This window comes from Mustela lutreola, chromosome 3 (genome assembly GCF_030435805.1).
Source record: "Mustela lutreola isolate mMusLut2 chromosome 3, mMusLut2.pri, whole genome shotgun sequence".
NCBI classification, from domain to species: Eukaryota; Metazoa; Chordata; class Mammalia; order Carnivora; family Mustelidae; genus Mustela; species Mustela lutreola.
In genome coordinates, this window is record NC_081292.1 from 117,791,497 (window position 1) to 117,813,905 (window position 22,409).

Sequence of the window (22,409 nt, forward strand, 5' to 3'; positions counted from 1 at the left end):
CTTTGATATGTGGTTACATTTCTTGTAATTATTTCTAATTGCAGGAATTATTTTTAGGTATTAAATTCGCAGTACATACACATGCGTCTCCTTGCCAAGTTGCATTGCATGGAACTTTGCCAAGAGAGTCACAATATGGCTAAAATTAAGCTTTATTAAGTATAATAGGATGAGATGTGATTTAATTCTTTAAGCTGCCTATAAGTGCTAGAAGACAGATTGCTTTTATTCTATCCACTAAGTTAGAAGAATGATCCATTATTTTGCAAATCCCAGTGGCAAAAGGCAATTGAAATAATACATGAAGCTTCTTGAAGGAAAATAGCTTTCTGGTTAAAACTGTAATATTATTTATCTTTCCCCTTCAACCATTTGACTCCTTCAGTCTGTAGAAGAGGCCTATTTATTTTAGCGGTAAGGTGGATTGAATTTCTGCCAAGTCAGTATACTCCCTAAATGAATATGTCAGGGGCAATATTGTTTCTCAAAAATCATTTAGAAAGCAGCATTTTTACATAAGTAGGCTCTTTCATTAGTTTTGAATTAAATCTTAGCAACTGCTGTTTCTGTTATGGTGGTTCTTGGAGAGCCCATGGAATGATGGGGTTCTAAGCTTTGAGTGAGAGTTCCCTTTGGGGTCTACAGTGCCTGCATTTCATTTGGAAAGTTGAAATGAATATAACTTGGTTTTGGTCTAGCTTCTTTGGGAAGGTTGATGCCATTCTGGAAATCAAATATCTTATGTAAAATCAACAGAAGATGGAATGTATTATCTGCAGGAGGACTTTGGTATCACAAAGATACAAAGCAGTGAGAGTCCAGGTTTTTAAGAGTCCCCAGGAAGTAGTGATCACCTTCCTCCTCCTCCTCTTCCTCCTTTCATCTCTACCTCCTTGAAAATAGTAGGAAAAAAATCAGTATCTTGTGACTAATTCCTTGACTATCTTCAAGAAACCTTCTTTCTGTACAGAGGGAAAGGTGAGCTCTGTTATGCCATGGCAGAATTATCTCAAACACTTCCTGAATTTTCAAGGACTGACTTGAGTTTTCATCCAATAATAGATATATTAAAAGACAAGAAAACATCATTAGCTCCTGTGATAGCTCTTTCTACTTTAAGCAAATATAACTCATTTTTTAAATTACAGCAGAAGTATCAGGTTATTAATTATGACTAATTAAATATTATTATTATGCAGTTTCAGTCTAATTTCTTCTTGAGGCATTAAGAGGCATTGAAATTTAGATCTTACAAAATGGTCATCAGTGGGTGGGGGATAATATACTTGTATTGAACTTTTGCCAGTTTATTCCTGTGTTAATTCAAATTAGTTCAGATTAGACCTTGATTTAGTCTCAAAAAATAAAATGTGAAAGCCCTCATTTTTCTTTACAATGGCAGTCACATGCTGATGTCACAGCAGACATTTTTCTTCTTAATTACAAATCATTTTGATTTGTAATTGTGTGTGATTTGTAATTGATTTGTGTGCTCATCTGAAATCACTTTGTCATTATGGAAAATCATGAAAATTATACATTTCTAGAATAAGAACAGTTTTGTGTGTGTTTATTTTTTAACATTAACCATATCACCTACCCAGCCTATTTTTCCTTTTGTTAATTAGCGTTCTGTGTGTGGAGTAATACATTATTTAAGACAACTTTACAATTATTAGTAGCAGACTTTCACATTTCTTATAAGGCAGGTCAATGTAATGATTTCTTATTGCAAATGAAAAATGCTAGGTTAGGCTCCAGAATATCCAAAGTATTAATTACTATTACGTATATAAACTCACTTATAATATTGTAATATATTCTCTAGCACTTGGAAAGCTACTGCTATGTAGCAATCTCAGTTTCTGAGTTGAAAGTTATTTTGGCTCTTTAAAACTTTGTGGCCTTAAGAAGTCTATATAAGAACTGATTTTGCTGCCTGCAAAACCTAAATAGACTGTAGACCCTTGGGTAGTTGCTTAGCTGGTCAGCACAGGATAGGCAAAGAGTTCAAGGTGATGTAGTCTAAAAGGCATTAAGGTGGGGTGCTTGGGTGTCCTGGTTGGTTAGGAATCTGACTCTTGGTTTCACCTCAGGTCATGATCTTGGGGTCATGAGATTGAGCCCCACATGGGGCTCCATGATCTATGGGGAGTCTGCTTTTCTCCCTTTCCCTTTGCCGCTCCCCCTGCACTCTTTCTCTCTCTCAAATAAATAAATAAATAAATATATATATATATATATTTTTTTAAGCATTTGGTACAAGAAGAGACAAGCAAAGACCTGCACTGATTAGAGCAGGGATTGATTGCATCAGAGATGACAGAGTTGGTAAATAGAAATAAAGTTGTTTCAGTCAGTATCTCCAGAGAAAGGGTTTCAGATGGGTAGAAAAACAGCAATTCTTTCTACAGACATCATGGCTAGAGTTTGGCCAAGTAAACTACACAAACCATCCGAATCCAGGTGGTCCGTTTGCCCCCACATCCTACCCACCTCCCAAGGTAATTATATTACAATGTGAGTTGCCACAAATCAGAGAAGTAGTCTTTTGAAGTGGAGCAAAGTTTGGTCTCACCACCTCCTACTTGGTGGGGGAGGTCTGCATGAGTATTTGGAGGAGTTTTAAAGCAATAATGAAGTAGGGGAAGGATTTGGGTTTTATGTGAAAGGTTGTAGTGAGCTAGCAGCATTCAATAGATGTCTTGAGTCTGTTGTGTCACTGACTGACTGCCTCCACTGTGGTTACTGTGTTCATCAGCAAAGTATCCCCAGTGCAGACAATCTCAGGTGTCCTGTCTGGTGACTATTTTCCATGGAAGGAAAGCCATCAGGGACAAGTAGAGGTGAGTCAGCCACCTGGGACAAGGCTCAGGTCTTGCTCTGCCCTGGACTTGCTGAGTGAATTCGTAGAAACAATCCAGTGTATTTGGAGCTCAGTTTTTCAGTAAAATTGACGAATTAAACCAAATTAGCTCTAAAGCTCCCTTCTAGCTCTAAACAGTCAATAGGCGTAGAGATATTCTGTGTTTGCTGTTCTTGGGAGAGAAAACTACCTAAGTGGTCTGAAGCTGGTAAGTGCTTTGTGACATACTTATGATTTATTTGTAGAACAAATGTAGCCGAGGGGGTCTGAGATAAAGATAGGTTGACCCAAGAACATTGATTCAGTGCTTAAATGAAGCATCTTAGACATGTCGCCTGGGACTGAAGAATTTATCTATGTGGATTAAGATCTACTGTCTGTCAAAGCACTAGGTGCTAAAGAGGCATGAACGCTCTGACAAATGGCCTCACTCCCACCCTTGGGCTTCCTAATTATGCCACTTAATAGTCTCCAGGGAACCCCGCTCCCCCCAGCTCCTCTCTTGCACACCATGTCTCTCCTGACTTCCAAATCTTAGAAGTACAATTATCTCTAATATCTAACAGTTAACTGATTGACAGTTCAGTATTTATCAAAGGGGACCTTGGGGGACTTAACCCCCTACTTCCCAGTCACTCATATAGCTCTTGAAAAATAAGCCAGATAAGCAAATGGTCTGTAAAACATTGTCCTTAATGCAGGACATGTTCCCAGTCTCTTTCCAACTGTACTGCCGATTTAAAGATAGACATTCAGGAGCTTCTGATGAGATTAGTGAAGGCCTGCTGTGGCCTCGGTGCTGCACTGGTAGACTAATTAGTTTCAATGGCCCAGCTCAACATCAAGTACAAAAGTTAGAGCAACAAGTGTCTGCTGGGTCTTGGAGCTGAAAGGTTTGGGGTATCTTCTCAACATTGATCATCAGACCCCCAACATCTGTCTGGTGTTGCAGTAGGACAGCTATGACAAAAGAAAGGAGAAGCAGCAGTAACAGTTTTCCAGTCTTCTTGTTGGGGCTCACTCATGAATTCATGTATACTTAGTATCAGCTCACACGGGAATATAGATCCCGGGGGGACTGGCACCTTGTCTGTTTTATTCACTGCTCTGACTTCAGCACCTAACACAGTGCTGATACATGGTAGATACCACTGTAGGCTGAATGACCTATAATAAGACCACATAATATACAGTGGTTAAGAGCATCTGGAGCCATGCTTCCTGTGTCACAATCTCAACTCTGCTCCTGACTAATTAAGAATGTGAGCAAATGAGTAACTATTTCTGTGTTGCAGAACCCCCATTTTAAACTTGAGATGGTAATAACATATATCTCATAACATATATCTCAAAGTTATGGAGGTTAAAGGGATTGATTTATAACCAGTGTTGGGAATGCACTAAAAATGTTTATTAAATAAGTAGATTAATTAGTTTGCATGCCCTACTTCCTTTTCCCTCACTACTTAGTTTTTTGTTGGGGGGAAATAACATTAGAGTTTGTGAGAACACATGCCCAAAGGCATTTCTGTCTTAAGACCTCTGGCTATAGAGCTTTCAATTCCTGTGACGCTCTGAAGCATCACTTTCCATCAATTTTGTTAATGTTCTGCTTGACTTACCCTTCCTGATCGAGAGCTCCTTGAAAGCAGACACTATCCAAGAAGGTCTGATTTAAAGTAGGAACTAATGGTTTTGGAATGAATGCATAATGTATTCCATGAATAGCAGTCTTGTGTGTCTTCTCTTGCTCACTCTTAGGGGAGGAATCACAGACCCCTCCGCCAACTCACAGGTGGTGGTTTTGGTAGGAGTGGGGGTGGGTGACCTTCTTCTTCTCTTTTTGTTTTCATCTTACTAAAGTATATCCCAGGTTCTTCTTCTTTTTTTAATTTAATTTAATTTTATTTATTTATCCCAGGTTCTTCTTGATCCACAATCCACCAATGTCATATGTGCATCCCAGTCCCAGTCACTCCAAACCCCCATCTCACTGTCATTCTGGCCAACACAGTCTCTGTTTGATCATCACCTCCCCAGGTAACCCCTCAATTGCCCCCAGTATCTGTTCTCTCTTCTTGTCCCTGCCTCTTCCACATGGCTTGTGATCTTTGACATTTACATTGACCATCTTGTTTGCCCCTGTCTCTTATTTTAAGTCAGGTCAAATCCTATTAGTTAAATATATAAGAATTAGTTGCAAATAAACAATTCATTGCAAATAAAACATTATTTTTCATGGACTTTTGTTTTTCCCATTCACCCTCATAAACACCTCAAGCTGCCCCATTGTTCATTAGGAACACTTCTTCCCCCATGGGTTACAACTTCTTTGAAAACAGTATTTTTTTTTTCTCTTGTTTTCATTTATGTTCAAAGTTCTGCTGGCCAGAGCTGTGATTTATTGCCATCTTTACCGGATTTAACTGACATCCATGTAAAGAGTCAAGAAGCAAAGTAGATGGTGTGATTTACCACCATCTTGTAACACTCATCTTTGTCTATGAATTACTTCTCATCTGCTTAAAGGGGTGGACATGTATGGGAAATATTTAGACAGTAGTACAAGCCAGTTCAGTAGATAAAACCATCTGAACTTGAACCATTTGCTCACAAGCTCTGAATTGCTCTAAAACCACTTTAGTGTGGACTCACTCGGCACAAACATAGTTACACATTTGGCTCTTCTTTTATTGTGTCATTTCTGTCTTAACTCCTATCCTGTTATAATAATGAGAATCAGCATCTCATCTTCTCCTTCATCTGCGTATTTTTATGTACCCAGAGTAGACCTGCATGGAGGAGGCACTTGGTGAGGGCCACTTGTGGCCAGGTGGTCACTGCATCCTGAAATGACCCAGTTCTGGGCACACTCTGGGTGCAGGTGCACCAGGAAGGGTTGGCAGGCTCTTAGGTTGGCATCTCCCCCCGAATTCTCAGACATTCCTTGGGCTTCTAGAAAGCCTCACTAATGAAACTGACTTCAAGGTGCTAATTCTGCAGTCACACATCCCGATTTTTCTTCTTTTCTAAGAACCATTTTTCTTCTGTGTCTTTGAGCGCTCCACCCCTCAGGGGAGTAACAGCAGTAGATTGGTTATGCTAAACATCCCACCTCAGGGGTTTGATTTTGATTTTTTCGCAGCAACCTAGTCATTTATATAGTCAAGATAGACTCATCCTGAAACTTCACAAAGCCATTTAATTTTTTTAAATCATAACTCTGGATAATTTGTATCTATATTTCCAGTCCTCTCTTGAATTCCCAGGGAATACTCTGTGAGGCAGGAAACTCAAGTGCTGCCCTTTGTTACTCTCTCTTTTTTTTTTTTTTTTTACCTTTTCTCACCCAAAATGCTAATAGTGCAGAGACAAACAACAAGTCTTAGAGCATGTTTATGTTTTATTTGTATATACTCTAACAAGAAAGCTGATGTGGGCAAGGCAGGCACATAAATAAAGACATTAATAATTCTAGGGGTTTCCAGTAAATGTTACATAGACCATTATTTTATTTTATTTTTTTCTCTCCTTTAGTCTCTAGACCTGTGAAAAAGATTTCATGCTTGGGACCTGCCCCTTCAGCCTCTCAGCTTTGCAATCTCCCTTGCTCTACAGACTGTGTAGTATCTTCCTGGTCAGCTTGGGGCCTGTGCGCCCATGAAAGCTGCCGCGATCCTCAGGGGAGAAAAGGTGAGTGTCTTGTTTGTGTCTGCTTCATTTTCTTCTAGTGTACACACAATTATTCTGGTAGCTAAGTAGCCGATTAAGCCTGCTTAAGACAATGTTTGTTTGTAAAATGTAGATAACCAATTCAAGCCCGACAGCATTCTGTTATTAGGGAGGCCGCTGGGGACATGTGCATGGAGCAAGAATCTGACCGTGATTGACCTTCCAGTTAGGCTCATAGCTGGTGATGTGACTATTACTCGGATATGGTAGAATAGTGTTTTATATGTATAGTGGTTATCCTGAGGAGATTAGACGTGATTTCTGTAATCGCATCAGAAGACAACTATTTTGCCTGTCTATTTTATGTTCAGATCTCCACATGCTGAATTTGATGTTCTATTTCAGATTTTTATGAGGGGCATTTATGTGTTGTTTACTTTTTGATGTCCTTGGGCTTAAAGAGGAGTCTTCAAACTTTATATGCTTGTTTAATTTTGTAGGCCTCTGTAGTCTTGTTTCCTTTCGTTTGCTCTTATATACACATATTCGTATTCAAAAGTTTACTTTTGGTGACTTCTTTCTTTCACTGACCCTTCGGTTTGTATTGATACTATGTTCCCTTGAGTAGCAATGCTAAAAAGAAATACTCCTTTTTCTAAGAGAAATGAGCTCCAAGGACATTCTAGAAATTAGGCTGTGTTTGCTGAGCACTAACCCTAGCTAACACATGAAAAGAAAGGATACATGGCCAAGGGCTTGGTGCTACAAAGCTGGTGCTCTCAGCTTAATCCTGTATCCATTTGGAAACCCACGGTTTAACAATGCCCAGATTGCTCACGTCCAAGTTCACACACCCATGCTCTGGGCTTTTCTCTTTATTCTCACTTTTCATTCTAAGACAGAAGAGGATGTGTGTTGACTCTAGATTGAGGAGGAAGAAGCTAATTTTAACTCTTTTATCAAATAATAGAAAACTGAATCTCAGTGAAACCTGGAGGTGTGCAGTGGAGAAGCCTGTGCTACTTTTTATTTAGACTTGTAGCTAGAATGTCCTCCAAGCCTCTTCAGTTTAAGAATTATTTTATTAAAGGGGTGCCTGGGTTTAGCCTCTGCCTTCAGCTCAGGTCATGGTCTCAGGGTCCTGGGATTGAGCCCTGCATTGGGCTCTCTGCTCATCAGGGAGCCTGCTTCCCCCCCCCCCTCTCTCTGCCTGCCTCTCTGCCTACCTGTGATCTCTGTCTGTCAAATAAATAAAATCTTTTTTAAAAAGCTTATAAGAATTATTTTATTAAAAATAATTTCCCATTAATGCTAACACCCCAAAGTTGTTGTCTTGTGGTCTACATGTCTCCTATATTTGCATATGAGACTACCCCGGGTGACTTACATGTTATTGGAACCAACCCTCCTACGTTCACCTCGGCCAGTCCATTTAGATTATTGTCCAGAAAATCATGGATGATCGGACTCAGGCTCCCACAGCTACTGTGGCCATGTGTGTAGATACAAAGGCAACTCTGCTGTGCTGAGTGCTGCCTTTATTTACTTTCAAAGTTGTAGAATCCGACCAAGGCAAGTGGGCCTCATATTATTTCATAACTTTTTGTTTTAAGTGACAGAAACGCAATTCAAACTGGCTTAAGCCAAAAGAAGAAATCTAGTAGCTTATGTGGCTAAAAACAGAAAGGAAGGTAGGACTGCAGCCAAAAATATCAAGAGGTGAGCCGTATCACTCTCTCATTCTTTCTTTTTCTCCTTACAGACTTCTGTTTCTACAGTCTTCCATTCTTTTCTCTTTCCATTTACAGTCTTCTATTTCCCCATCTCTTAGTTCTACTTTTCTCTATGTTAGGTTCAGTTTAAGGCAGGACCTCTCCATGGAGAAGAGAACAGCATTGATTTTCCTTCCTTCTTTCCTTCCTTCTGTCCGTCTGTCCTCTGTTGCCCTTTTATTATGTATTCTTGTTGGTAGATATAGTTTTAGTTAACAAATACCTTTTAGTGATTATTCATGCCCTTGGGTGATGGATAACAAGGCAACAAAAAATTTCTGTAACTCTTTGAAACACTGTGATTTAAAATATCTACTTTTTTTTTTTAATTTTTTATTTTTTATAAACATATATTTTTATCCCCAGGGGTTGGACCATAAAATATCTACTTTTTAAAGTTTGTTAACAAAAAGTCCAGTATAGGACGTTCTGAATCACTTCAGTGATATAATTGTTTTCTGTTTCTTTGGAGGCAGTATATTTTAGAATTATTTTATCCAATTGACTTTTGATCTAAAACAAAACAAAACAAAAAATCAGGCCCCCCATCTCATCCTAATAATCCAATCTCAAGTACATAGAACTCCATTTGGGATTTCAGTAAGGTAGATTGTAAAAAGTCTTTCAATTTCATCTAAACTTCCAGTATGGCTTGGGAAGAATTGGAAATTGGAGAATGAAGCTAAGAGATTTTCTGTTTTCTTGATCCTTAGATCCATTCTTTCCATACTTTAGGTTTCTAGATTTAATTCTGTCATAAAATTGGGATGTGGAGGAATTTTTTTCTCTAAAACATGGTAATAAAAACAATATAGTATATTATAAAGGATGACATATTATTTTTATGATTAATCAATTAATTTTGTTCAGCTTTATTGAAATATAATGGACCTATAATATTGGGTAATTTTAAGGTATGTGACATACTGATTTTATATACATGTAGATAGCAAAATGATTGCCACATAAGGTTATTAATACATCTATCCATCTTTACATAGTTACCTTTTTCCTGTGGTAAGATCTTTAAGATCTGCTCTTTGTATCCCCGTGTTTGTTGCAGTGTTATCCACCATACTAAAGATATGGAAATAACCTAATGACTACTGATGCATAAATGGATAAAGGAAATATGCTATATACATGCTTGTGCGTGTGCACGATCACATGCAGCCATAGATACTTCCATTCACTCATATATATATATATAGTGATAAGATTTAGCCACAAAAAAGAAGGAAGCCCTGCCATTGTGACAACATGGATGAAATTTGAGGACATTATACAAAGTGAAATAAGTCAGAGAAAGACAAATATTTTTTTTTTAAGATTTTATTTATTTATTTGACAGAGAGAGATCACAAGTAGACGGAGAGGCAGGCAGAGAGAGAGAGAGAGAGAGAAGCAGGCCCCCTGCTGAGCAGAGAGCCCGATGCGGGACTCGATCCCAGGACCCTGAGATCATGACCTGAGCCAAAGGCAGTGGCTTAACCCCCTGAGCCACCCATGTGCCCCGAGAAAGACAAATATTATATGATCTCACGTATATGTAGATTCTAAAAAACCTGAAATTATAGTAACACAGGGTAGAGTGGTGGTTATAGGGGTTGGGTGGAGGGGAATGTGGGGAAATGTTGATCACAGGATACAAACATCCAGTTATAAGGTTAGTAAGTTCCAAGGATCCAGTGTGCAGCATGATAAATATCATCAACAATACTGTAGTATATACTTGAAAGTTGCTAGGAGAGTAAATCCTTAACATTCTCAACACTAAAAGAAAAAGAGGTAATTTTGATTCTAGATCATAGATAAAGTAGAAAGAAATGTCTTCCTTGATGCTTCCAAGAGGAGTCCTGGAATTGAATCTCATTGGCTGGTTTGTGTCATGTGATAACCTTGACCCAGTGACTCTGATTGGCCAAGTCCTAGGCATGTGCCCACCACTGGAGGGAAAAAGTTGGCCAAACCTTACCACTGAGAGTCAGGAAGGGGTGGCTCTCTCAAGGAAATATGAGTTGCCAATACTATAAGATGATAGAAGTAATCCTGAGGTTAAACTTAATAGATATTTATTAAGTACTTTGTCCCCTTTGTTCTGGGCCATAGAATTTCTACAGCAATCCAGAGAATGCTTTCTTCCTCATTCTGTGTTGTAATTTTTGTTACTTGAGCAAATTTTCTCAAAACCCTTTGTGAAAAGTGCTGTTTCAACTTTCTTCCTTTATCATGTAATCCTCCTTTAATATGTAACATCGAACCAGTCTGTGGAACTGTTTCCACTGGGAAATGTACAACATTCAGACCCCTCTGTTTGCCCCCTTGGCCCAAGATGCTTCCATGCCAAAACTTTTCTTAGCCCCTATTCCTCTACTGTGTGGGTCAACTCTTGCAGATTCACTCTGGTCCATCCATTTATTAGACATCACCTGTTGTGGGGTGAATTGTGTCCTTCAAAAAAAAAGAGGAAATCTTCATTCCTAACACCTTGTGTATGTGAATATGACCTTATTTGGAAATAGGGCTATTGCATATAGACTCAAGTTAAGATGACGCCATACTAGCTTAGGATAGGCCCTAATCTAATGACTGATACAGAAAGAGGGAAATTTGAACACAGAGATACTCAGAGAAGAATGCTATGTGGAGGCAGACATTAGAGTGGTATGTGCATAAGCCAAGGAATGCTAAGCATTGCCAGCAATCACCAGAAGCTAGGGAGAGACATGGGAGAAGTCTTTCCCTGGAACATTCAGAGGGAATATGGCTCTACTGACACTTTTTTGGGCTTCTAGCCTCCAGAACTGTGAGACAAATTCTGCTCTTTTACATCACCCAGTGTGTTCTTTTCTTTTGGCATCCCTAAGATACTAATATACTGCCCAGCTTTGTATCAGCATTTAGGCTCAGTAAGGATGTGACATTTCATAATATTTCAAAATTAAAGTGTAGAGAAGTGAACCCATTTGTCCTAAATCCCACAGGGATTTAATAAAGGCCCAGCCAGAGCCAAGAACCTGGGTTCCTGTCTCCCTAGTCTAGTGTTCTTTTAAACACTGGGCTTCCTTAGTGATTCCCTACATAGCCTAAGGAAACTTGGATAGAGGCAGAAGTCCATGCTCCCCATTGGCCAGTGAGACCCAAAAGTCTTGAGAGCCAATAACTGAGCCACTGTAGGAGATTAGGCTTGCAGCATGGGATTTTTCTTAGCTCCAGCCTGTCACCTTTGGGACGAGAGGGAAAGTAGACTGCAGTTGTGTGAGAAAGGAAAGGTGTTCCAAGAATAGCTTGAGAATAGCAGATAATTGGAATGTGTTTTTTTTTTTTTTGCCTTAGTTAGTTTTTCCAAGAGAGGTTCAGCCTTTGGAGCTCAAGGAAAGTGTGGAGACAATAGAACTTCTCACTTGAAGGTCATAGCATCTCCTCAGCCACCTGAAGAGTGTAGGGTCACGTTGGGATTGATGAGAACCAGTCTCTGGTCTGTAGGGCCCTTGCTTAGGCTAAATGACCTGCCCTAGGCACTAAGTAATCACAGACAGAAGAGCCTGTATACGGCAATGATTATTATTCAGGTCTGGGAGTTTGGCATTTTATAAATGCTTCCCTAGAGCAGACACAATTTTGATTTTTAGAGTCTTGCTAAAATCTGCCAGGACCACCTGCTACTAATCCCCCCTGGGAAGGATAAAGAGTGGAATTTCCCCTCTAGGGAAATGATTCTGTGCCTACAAGGAGTCTAAGCATGTTACAATGATGGTGAGCAATCTTCTTGTTATTTCTACTGATTTGTGAGCGAGAGGTCTGGGATCTTCTCCATCTCAGTCTATCCCATGGTCCTACCAGAGTCACTGACTGGCACAAACTAAAGGTAATTCAGAATTCCACAGAGGCCAGAACACACAAGCTAATGCATTAAACATCACAAAACTCTGGGATGTAAACTGGACTGTTTAGCTTCACATTTGAATTCCCTACCCAAAGAAATGCAGTGAACCTGTAGCAAAAATCTAGGATGGATAGATATATACACACACATATACATTCTTTGTTATTTTATACTCTATAATATATTTTAGAAGATTTGAGGGAAATACCAGCAAATAATAACAAGAAAATGAATGTGTAAAGTTGGAGATAATTACTTCTTTTTCTTCACTAGTCTTTTCCCCACTGTGTTACTGCTTTGGTATGTTCATTTTGTTTCAATTAAAAAAAAAAATAGAAAAGGATGGAAAAGCAGTTAATGTTATATTGCCTTACAGAAGAAATTAGTTACTCTCGAGATGATCTTAAGATGGCCGTTTTTCTAAGGCAGGTACCCTTCAGTTTGGGAATCCTGTAAGCTTTGTGGCTGTCAGCCATTCAGAGTATGTTAACAAATCAGCCATGGTCCCTAGCCTTCACACTTTCCACCAGGTCTGTGATAGGCAGACAAGAGGAATAGTACTCAGCAGGTTGGTACTTGTCAAGTGAAGCTAGAATGCCTTTCAGAGGAATTTAAATTGGATCAGGTTTTATCATTCATTGCTTTACCTTTGATATACTCCCAGGGAGTTATAATTAGAGGTATATGAAAGAGAAATAACCTGAAAAAATTGCTGATGGGTGAACTCTATACATAGGTATAATACATTTTTTAAAAAAATTCTAATACAGAGACATACATTTATATGACATCTTTGTCCCTTTCAGACATATAACAGAAAGACATCCTTGTCCACAGAAGTTTTTTTTTTAATTTTTTATTTTATTTATTTTTTTTATTTTAAAGGATTTTTATTTTATTTATTTGCAGACGGAGATCACAAGTAGGCAGGGAGACAGGCAGAGAGAGGAGGAAGCAGGCTCCCTGCTCAGCAGGGAGCCTAATGTGGGGCTCCATCCCAGGACCCTGGGATCATGACCTGAGCCAAAGGCAGAGGGTTTAACCCACTGAGCCACCCAGGCGTCCCCACAGAAGTTGTTTTAAAGAACAATTTGATGGACGCTTCCTGATACAGTGCCACAATAGGTAACTGCTTATGTGGTAGGACTTCAGGGGTTCCTTAATGTCCGCAATATGATATTACCCCCAGTCATATATCCAAAGTTTTAAAATCCCCATAGAAAAAGACATCTTGAAAGTGAGAACCCATGACTGTCTTTACAAAGACAGTCTTTTATGCTCTGAAACAAATCAATTTAGATAACACGCCAAAGCAAGGAAATACTTCATGTTTTAGATCTTATATAACAACAGTGGGGAAAAATTTCCATTTTCCATCCTTGCCTGCTACATAGATCCACTTATAATGAGAAGTCTATAAAATTATTTTGCTTTGTTACAGAAAATGTGTATGCTAAGAGATAGTTTTTTCTACTCCCCCCCCTTTTTTTTCTATGTCTCTGTTAGGAGTGGGATGGTCGGGAGTGGGGGCTTTCATGCCTACTTCTCATTCTAAGTATTGAGAGTTCTCATAATCACAATTGCCCTTGTGATTTTCATTGCTTTTCTTATTTTCTATATTCACAGGTGGATGCGAACTAATAATGATACTGTAAAATGCTAAACTTATGGGAAGGGTGGCTGATTTCTAAAGAGTTGGAGTCAATGTGCTCAGGGTCTTTGGTTTAAAGTTGTTACCCCATGTCCAAGGCTGCCAGAGATAAGGAGCAAATAGATACCTAAGATGGCATAAGCTTCTCTTGTCCTTGGTCAGTGTGCTAGTTGCTGCTTCAAGCCTGTTCCGGTGGTGATAGTGTGGAGACAGTATTGGCCATGAACAACTTCACAGAAGCTTACGTGGACACCTTTGGGCCATTTACACCTGAAGAAGTACAGTCATCAGACCTATACTTACCTCCCATGTCTCCTTGAATTTTCCCTTGGCTTCATGTAAAACAACAACAACAACAACAACAACAACTTTGGCTTATCTACTGTTATTTGTGTTTCTTCCCCTTTTCCTCTCCAACCCACAATTCACTCTATTCTAGAATTCAATAGAATATATAGTAAGCCAGTAGAATATATACTAAACTTTGGGTTCATAAAAGAAAAAAAAATCCCTGCAAATACCAGTTTCATTAAAAGTGGATTGAATCTGTAGTCATTAAATGATTATTAGAACTCCTTCTTGCTGCCTCATGCCTTAAATTCCACTATCTAATCTGTCCACTTTCATTTGAAGGAAATGGTGCATAGTCCCTGCAGATTCACTACATGAATCAGGCTAGAACACATCACACACAATAGCTGACTAGAATTCTTTCTTATGAAGAGGTGATATCTGAAAAAAATCCTCCATTGAATTTCACACATATCCATTTAATCAAATGTGCCTCGGGAGCAGTAATGATGTCTCATCTGATCTTGGTTTTCACATGCATAAAATGAGAATAGCAACCTACAAAATAGTTTTGTAAGATTTATTAATTTGGGTTAATATAAGTAAAGTGGCTGGCACCATCTTGGGAAAGGGTAGATATTTAATTAATGCATGTGCCTTTTCCCCTTGTTGGACTATATGCTCTGTGAAGAATAGATTTATATTTTCTGTTCCTCCTGTGGCTTCCCACAGTACATTACAGGGATATACATATGGCAGTTAATGTTTACTGAATGATACGATCTGATTAATATGGAACTCGGTAAGTGAAGGTAAGTGGTTGGCTGGCCCCAGCCACTGTGGACTTGGCAGTCGTGTATCTTTCAGAACAGAAGCACCTGGGGGAAGCCTGATGTCAATTGCAGGCATGAACATGGATGTGTGATTAAAGTTAAGCACTAACAAGAGACTCCAAGGTTTTTGTTTTATGCTGAGCTTGTGCTGTGATTTGATCCTAGTTACAGTCAAGATAAGGGCAGCACAAATGAAAGACTAGAAGAATTTATTGACTAAAGAGATGTAGTCTGTAGATTTACGGTGAGATGGATGCAACAATGCAACTTGATTTGTAGAGGGAAACTGCATATACACCTCAATGACATGAAGCTCTAGGTACCAGGACACCCGGATCCTCAGTAAAGAAGACTAAGTTTCTGAGACAGTTGTCAAACCTTATCAATCATGGAGACCCGTGCTATGTGTTGCTCAAACAGATAAACTAAACAAGGACAAACATAAGACCCATGTCAGTAAGCAGCATATGGACATTACATTAAGAATAGAGGTCATCCAAATTGCATGGCAGTGAGCCCTTGGAGCTCATTGTAGTCTGATGGCCATTGAGTGCAGTTGGAAACCTTTATCTTTCCTGTGTCTCTTCCTTCTCCCAGGAGGAGAGCTGAACACTTCTGCAGATTTTGTTGTAACTAATTGATGATACAGACTTGTAGGTATGAAGTATGGCAGAAGCCATCTATTATTTTAATCGTCCCTGACCATAATATTTGCAATGCCATGATCCATGCATGTAATCTCTGATTGGCTGAATGATGCCTTCCCCCATGTGGCTGATCATCTACGTAAGAACCGAAGAATCTTTTAAAAGGAGCTCAGAGGCACCTGGGTGGCTCAGTTGGTTAAGTGTCCCACTCTGGATTTTGGCTCAGGTCATGATCTCAGGGTTGTGAGATTGAGCTCCCTGTCTGGCTCTGTGCTGGGTGTGGAACCTGCCAAAGATTCTCTCTCTCCCTCTAGCTCTCCCCCTATTTTCTCCCTCTTTCTTTCTTCCTTTCTTAAGAGAGAGAGAGAGAGTTAGTTAGTTCATAGGTTAACTCTGGACCAAAAAACCAAAAAAGCACTTGAGACTGTTTATCCGAAATTCTTATCCAGCCCTGTAATATTCTGAAGAAGCTCGGCTCCCTCTAGTGGCCTAAAACCATGAGTCCATTAGTTCAAACCTCCTTGGCTGTGTGGTTTTACAGGAGAGTCTTTCCCCAGCTATGCCTGGAGCTTTGTAATCTTTTCATTTCATTCCCATTGGTGGGAAAGTAGGCATGGCTTTGGGAAGTCTGGGAGAAAGATATACCTGGCTTTGTGACCTCTCATGTTCCCTAACTTGTCCTTCTCCCAGCCTCTTGTGGGAAGGGTAGTAGGGGGTATCTAAATCTCATGCTGAGAATTCGGTGTTCTCATACACTCCATTTTCTTATCACAGCCTGTCTGTTGGTCTCTCTCTCTTTGAACTTACCCAGAGGAATAAGTGAATAATTCCTTAAAATGTTATCACCCAAGAAGATCGGTTTCGTTAAAAATAAAAGGAACTAAAGAAATTAAACTGGTAAACAGAATTTGGTGGGTTAGAGAGGGGAAGTAAAATAGGAGGTCCACGCAGGCATAACCTTCAGAGGTGATATGTCATAAGGGCCAGAGATGGAAAACTCACAGACTAAAGGGGTTGTATCTAGTTCTCAGTCACTTTTTAAAAAAATTTAGGCCACTTTGTTTTTTAAAAAGATAATTTAGTTAAACATGGAGTGCTGTCATATAAAAACAAAACACACCTTAGATTTCTGTCTTCTTGGACACAGATTAGGAGCTTAGTTAACAGAGGGTCCACATTCCCTCATGGCGACAGTCCACTGAAGCTGCTTCAGAGGAAGCACACGTCCTCCGCTTCGCCACACACTTCAGCACTCCCACAGTTGTATGGTTGACTCATTTCTCTCAATTTGTACCTGCTTGGCTCTTGCAACACTGAGTTTGTGACTCTGTAAGCTCCTAGCATGTAAGACCTGTTTACATCCTTAGTATAGTGAGGTGCTGGGCCTCTTAGTCCCACATTACATGTCGAGCCAAGATGGGGAATGCAGCCCAAAGAAGTACTGTCTTCACAGAGCAGACTGACCTGGAAATCTCAGGGAAGGAATCCAGGGAAATATCAGGGCATGAAGCTGTGAATTTTTTCCACAATGCCAAAAACAACAGAAAAAAAAATGTGGGTTTATCTCTGTTGAGGCTATTTCTGGGAGTCTTCCTTCACTTCTGCTGGTTTATGGAGGCCATTGGGCACAAGCTACTTACTACTTGGTTTGGTTATGTATGGCGTCTTCAAGGTTGTTAAGTCTTGGAGGACAGATTTTCTACTCTAGTTCTTGCCCATTTTCTTTCCCTTTCTTTTCATATCGCCCCTCCATTTCCCCTAAAAGAAAACACCTTAAAATAATACATGTTTTAGAGGACGAAATAGAGGTTCCATCCTTTTCTATCTGCTGCTGTTTTTCTTCTGTTGGATAAAAATGGAATCCTGTGACCCTCTTGTTTTTTCCTTTTCAGGGTTTAGACTGAGACGGCGCCATGTCCTCATGGAATCCACAGGGCCTGCAGGCCACTGCCCTCATTTGGTGGAGTCGGTTCCTTGCGAGGATCCAATGTGTTACCGGTGGCTGGTGTCTGAAGGGATCTGTATCCCTGATCATGGAAAATGTGGCCTGGGGCATCGCATCCTGAAGGCCGTCTGCCAGAATGACCGAGGTATGAGGCAAAAAAACATGGGTTGCTAAGTGATATCTGCCCTGTGATGTCACTGCTGTCTAACAGGTCCTTCTCCTGAGGGAGAGAAACACTTAAATGTAAGTATTTACATGTAAGTCAGATGCCACATTGCTGCAAGGTAAGCTGCCTTGACTTATTAGGCCACACTCCAAAAGAAATTTGTATGATTATGCCCGAATGCTATACAGTGAACCTAGAGATTTCTCTGCAGTTTTCAATTTATCAAGACAGAGCATAGAGAATTCCTCTGAGTAGTCGTCAGCTTATCAATACAAAACAAGTTTTATTTGCCTTTTTTTGAGGTCGATACGTAACATGCTTTTATATATTATTAACAAATACTATACCTTGTAAAGGTTTCAGGGCTGCAATTCTTCCCAAGTTAAAGAAAAAAAAATACTAAATCTTTTCATTTATCTAACATTGGACCAGAATCAGTTCGAGACATAATACTGACATTTCTAAGGATCCATTTTTACATATAAATTGTCAAGATTTACAAAACTATTGAAGATGGTATCTTTCCTTAATTGCCAAGCTTCTCCTACAATGGGTTGTTTGAAATGAAGGGTGATTTAGAAAATATGTAAGTCACACGGAAATGAGAAAAGTGACATTTTTAAACCTTTATCTTACAATTTAGAAAAAATAATCAATCTCTTCGAAGAATATCAAGTGTGTCTATTAATGCCATTTATAATGCTCTTGGTATGTGGAATGGAATGTTTTGGTTTATGAAGTGAAGTAATCCATAGACTACAAGAAATTACAAGGTGGATTCAGAGTGGCTATTTGCTTCCAGATGGGACTGGCATTCAGCAATGGTTTCCTTTTTCCCCTCCTTCCTGTACCCTTTCTTCTCTTTCTTTCACTGGCTCCATGCCTTTTCCTCCGTCACTTTCTTCCTTTCTTTCCTTCCTCCCTCTTCTTTATTTTCTCCTTCTTTTTATCTGATCTTCTTACTTTTTTTTAACCACGGACTTAATTGGGCAGATACACACATTATGAAGCAATATAATCGGTTATCTCATGAAAGGTATTTGTTTAATTAAATAGAGGTCAACAACACATTGTACAAAGCTACATCCTTTTTGACTGAGTAGTTACAACTGATTGTGGCTTTGAGTATTACCAAATAATTTTTGAATTGTGGTAATATATGTATAATTTATTAACAGAGGCAAATAAGATCACTTTTGTACTACTTTCCTTTGAATTCAGGAAGATTAGTATAGAGGTTTGAGCCTGAAGTCTGAAGTCAGCCAGGTGGGAGTTTCAAGTCTGCTACTCACCTGCTAGATGATCTCCGGAAAATTAATTAACTTGTGGAGTCATCCTTTCCCTCAGTTTGAAATGGGGGTAATAAAACCTGCCTCTCACTCTCAGATTGTGAGAGCTAAATTGGTTATATAAAAGTGATTAGTGAAATGTCTGGCACATAACCATTCAAAATAAGCGATAAGCTTATTTTACTTATAATGCACATTTATTACTGTTGCCCTGGGGGAATTGTGCAAAGAGCATTCTTACATAATATGAAGATAATAATGAGTATTAGAAAAACCACACTACTACTTCCTCCCAACCTCCCACTGTGGAAACGAGGAGATCATTGGTTGAGTCCCAATGACAAATGACTGTCAAGCTTTGTCATTTCACAGCAGGTATTAGAGGCTTGTCATGATATATTATGTCTATAGGGCTGAGGAGTTTTTCACAATTTGTTCTGTGCCTTCTATGGTATTGCAGAGTGTTACATTGTGATCTATAATTAGAAATAAATATTCTATAATTAGAAATAAATATTCTTCCCATTTCTGGCACAGAGCTGCTAAAACTCTTGAAACTTTCTGAGCTATAAGAGCGATGGGAGCATCTTTGGTTATATTTAGTCTCTTGCCCTCAGTTGCTGAAATCCCTTCTAAAAAGGTGACATGGGTATGTTGTGACTCAAAAAAAAAAAAAAAAGAGGAATGGGTGTGTTGTTATTCATAACAAGCTGGCTTCCCCCACAACAGGGTTTATGTTAATGAGGTGATTTGTGAAAAGCACCTAAGGATTGAGCTGGTCAGTCCCCAGAGGAACTAACCAAATGGAAGGTTGTTTGGAACTTTCAATCCCAGGGAGGGAGAAGGGCTGGAGATTAAATCCAACACCAATGACCAGTGATTTAATCAATCATACAGATGTAAAGAAGCCTCCATAAAAACCCAAAAGGATTCTGGGCCTGGAGGGCTTCCAGGTTGGTGAACACGTGGAGATTTGGAGAGCATGGTGGGTAGAAACCCCGTGCTCTTTTCCCATCCTCTTCCATAAGGCTGTTCCTGAGTTAGATCCTTTCACAGTAAATTGATCATCTAGTATGTAAAACAGGTTTCCTTAATTCTGGCAGCCTTTCTGGCCAATTAATCAAGCCCAAGGAGGGGATTGTGGCAACCTCTGATTTATAGCCCATTGGTCTAAAGTGCAGGTAACCATTTTAATGGTTTAGGCTGGACTTGTGATTGGCATCCTGATTTGGAGAGGGTTGTTGGAACCTCTAATTTATAGCTGGCTGGTTAGAAGCATAGCTCACTGTTAGGTCCCCCAATAATGGGTCCGTGATCAAAGGAGCGAGACAGAAAGCGAAGGTCAAGCAAAGCTTTATTTCGCGCCCCGCATTGTGAATCGAACTGACCGGTCGGGGCCATCTCTTACAAAGAGGTAACACTTCCCTGCCTTGCTGACTAACTTTTAAAGGTCAAAGGCCATGTGGTTGAGCCTGGCCACACACAGGTGGCAGATGAGATTATAACACACAGAGAAAGTTGCATAGTCATGCTAGGTCACACACGAATGACAAATTGAATTACAATTTACCCTATAGTAGATATTTGAACTAGCCTATCACCTTGGTCAGAATTGGCGTCCGAAAGGTGCCCAAAAGGCAGGGCCCACACTCATTGGTAGCTAGGGAGGCAGTATGGAGCCCCACTGATTGGCTGTCTCCACCTGGCCTGACCTGCCCTTGTATTTGGGCTTTGTTACCTGTGACTAGTTTCCTGGACTTGCTTTTAAGTATGTTCCCTGAGTGGAGGGCAGAGTCAGTTTAAGTTTTACTGCATAAACAACAAAATCACTGTTTAACCAGATGGAATTGCTCTGGCTAAATAGGCCCTTACACTTACCTGGGCTTGCAGTTGGACTCTGAAGTAGAGGGCAGACTTCTAGGACTGAGCCTTTTACCTGTGGAACTAGATGCTACTTCTAGGTAGTATCAGGACTGAGTTGAATATTAGGACACCCAGCTTTTGTAGGAGGGTTCTGTGGTATGGTGTGGGGAAACTGCCTCTCCTCCCTCCACACCCACTGAAAATGGATGTAGCCTTCTTTTTTTGGAGGTATCAACTTTACCATTGTAGAGCACCTTAGGGGTTTTTTTTTTTTTTTTCTTTTCTTATTCCTGTGAAAGGACAAATTTTCAACATTGACCTACGCTCTCAATTTCTTTGGGGAGAAATAGAAATTACTACTGGTTCATATCAGTCCCATGAAGTCTTTATGATTTTTACATACCTGAATGGCTCCCTAATCATTTGTGGGTATCAGCCATGTCATGCTTATGAGAACATGCTGGCCTCCTGGTAGCTGAAGCAGTCTTTTGTCTAGTGAGAAATTGAAAATGTAGTCTGGTTACACATTTTGCAGTTCAGCTTCTTTGAAGTTCTGGATGATTTATGATAGAAGTTTAGCAAAGTGCTCCTCTTTGATTCTCCACATATTATCATAGTCTTTCCATACCTAAGGGAATGGACAGAACTGTTGACACTCATTTAAATGCTTAGAGAGAAAGAAAAAGGTTGAAATATATTTAATATTTTAAATACTGTTTAATATATATTTAATAACTCATCTGTGATTTTTTTCTTGTAACATTTGACAGTTTTCTTTTAATCACCCTGAATTTATTCATTGTTTTATATGCCCTTTATTTCAGAATTTATTTAGAGTTAAATGGGTAAGATGAAAAGAAATATCTTCATTTTGGTTGAAGAAAATAAAAATGAAAATTCCATCAGGATAGAAGCCTGCTAATTTGCAAGGGTCACTTACTTAATTTTATATATATATGTAATAACATGTTATATATATATATACACACACATACACACGCAGACATGTATGTATGTATGTATGTATGTATGTATGTATATAAATCACTCAGCATTCCTGCAGAATATCTACATCCCATTCAAGCCAATAGATTTCCACATAGCCATGATCAGGATTCTGGAAGACTCTTAACAGTGTCTTCCTGGGGATTTGTGCTGCTAGTCAGACATATTTCTCTTTCCCAGAAGTCGAAATTATTAGCTTAATGATTTAAATAATTAATTTAAATCAACAATTTAATTTAAATCAACCAAATTAAAATGATTTAAAATTTTGTTTTAAATTTACGTTTAAATTTAAAATTTGATTTAAAATTTTGAAAATACAGAATCTCTGTCACATTGAAACCAGTAAGTAATGGAAATAGCAATTTGAGATATGAAAAACCTTTTGGATTTAAGAATTATAGTTAAAAGATCCAAATAATCATTTATGAATTTTTACAGCTCTCTGTGCAGGAGGTATGATTTGACTCATTCTCTACTTTGATTTATTAATGATACTGTCCAGTCTTATGAAAGTTCCTGT

At 39.1% G+C, this 22,409-nt stretch overlaps 1 protein-coding gene across 1 annotated transcript in view; it reads left to right on the top strand.

The window, feature by feature from the left end:
• The window catches only part of THSD7B (thrombospondin type 1 domain containing 7B), a 733,321-nt gene that overhangs the window by 256,199 nt on the left and 454,713 nt on the right, over nt 1-22,409 (top strand). The window contains exons 5-6 of the mRNA XM_059166739.1: nt 6,404-6,559; nt 17,511-17,708. Of these exons, the coding sequence (XP_059022722.1) occupies nt 6,404-6,559; nt 17,511-17,708 (354 nt within the window). The remainder of the gene's footprint in view (nt 1-6,403; nt 6,560-17,510; nt 17,709-22,409) is intronic.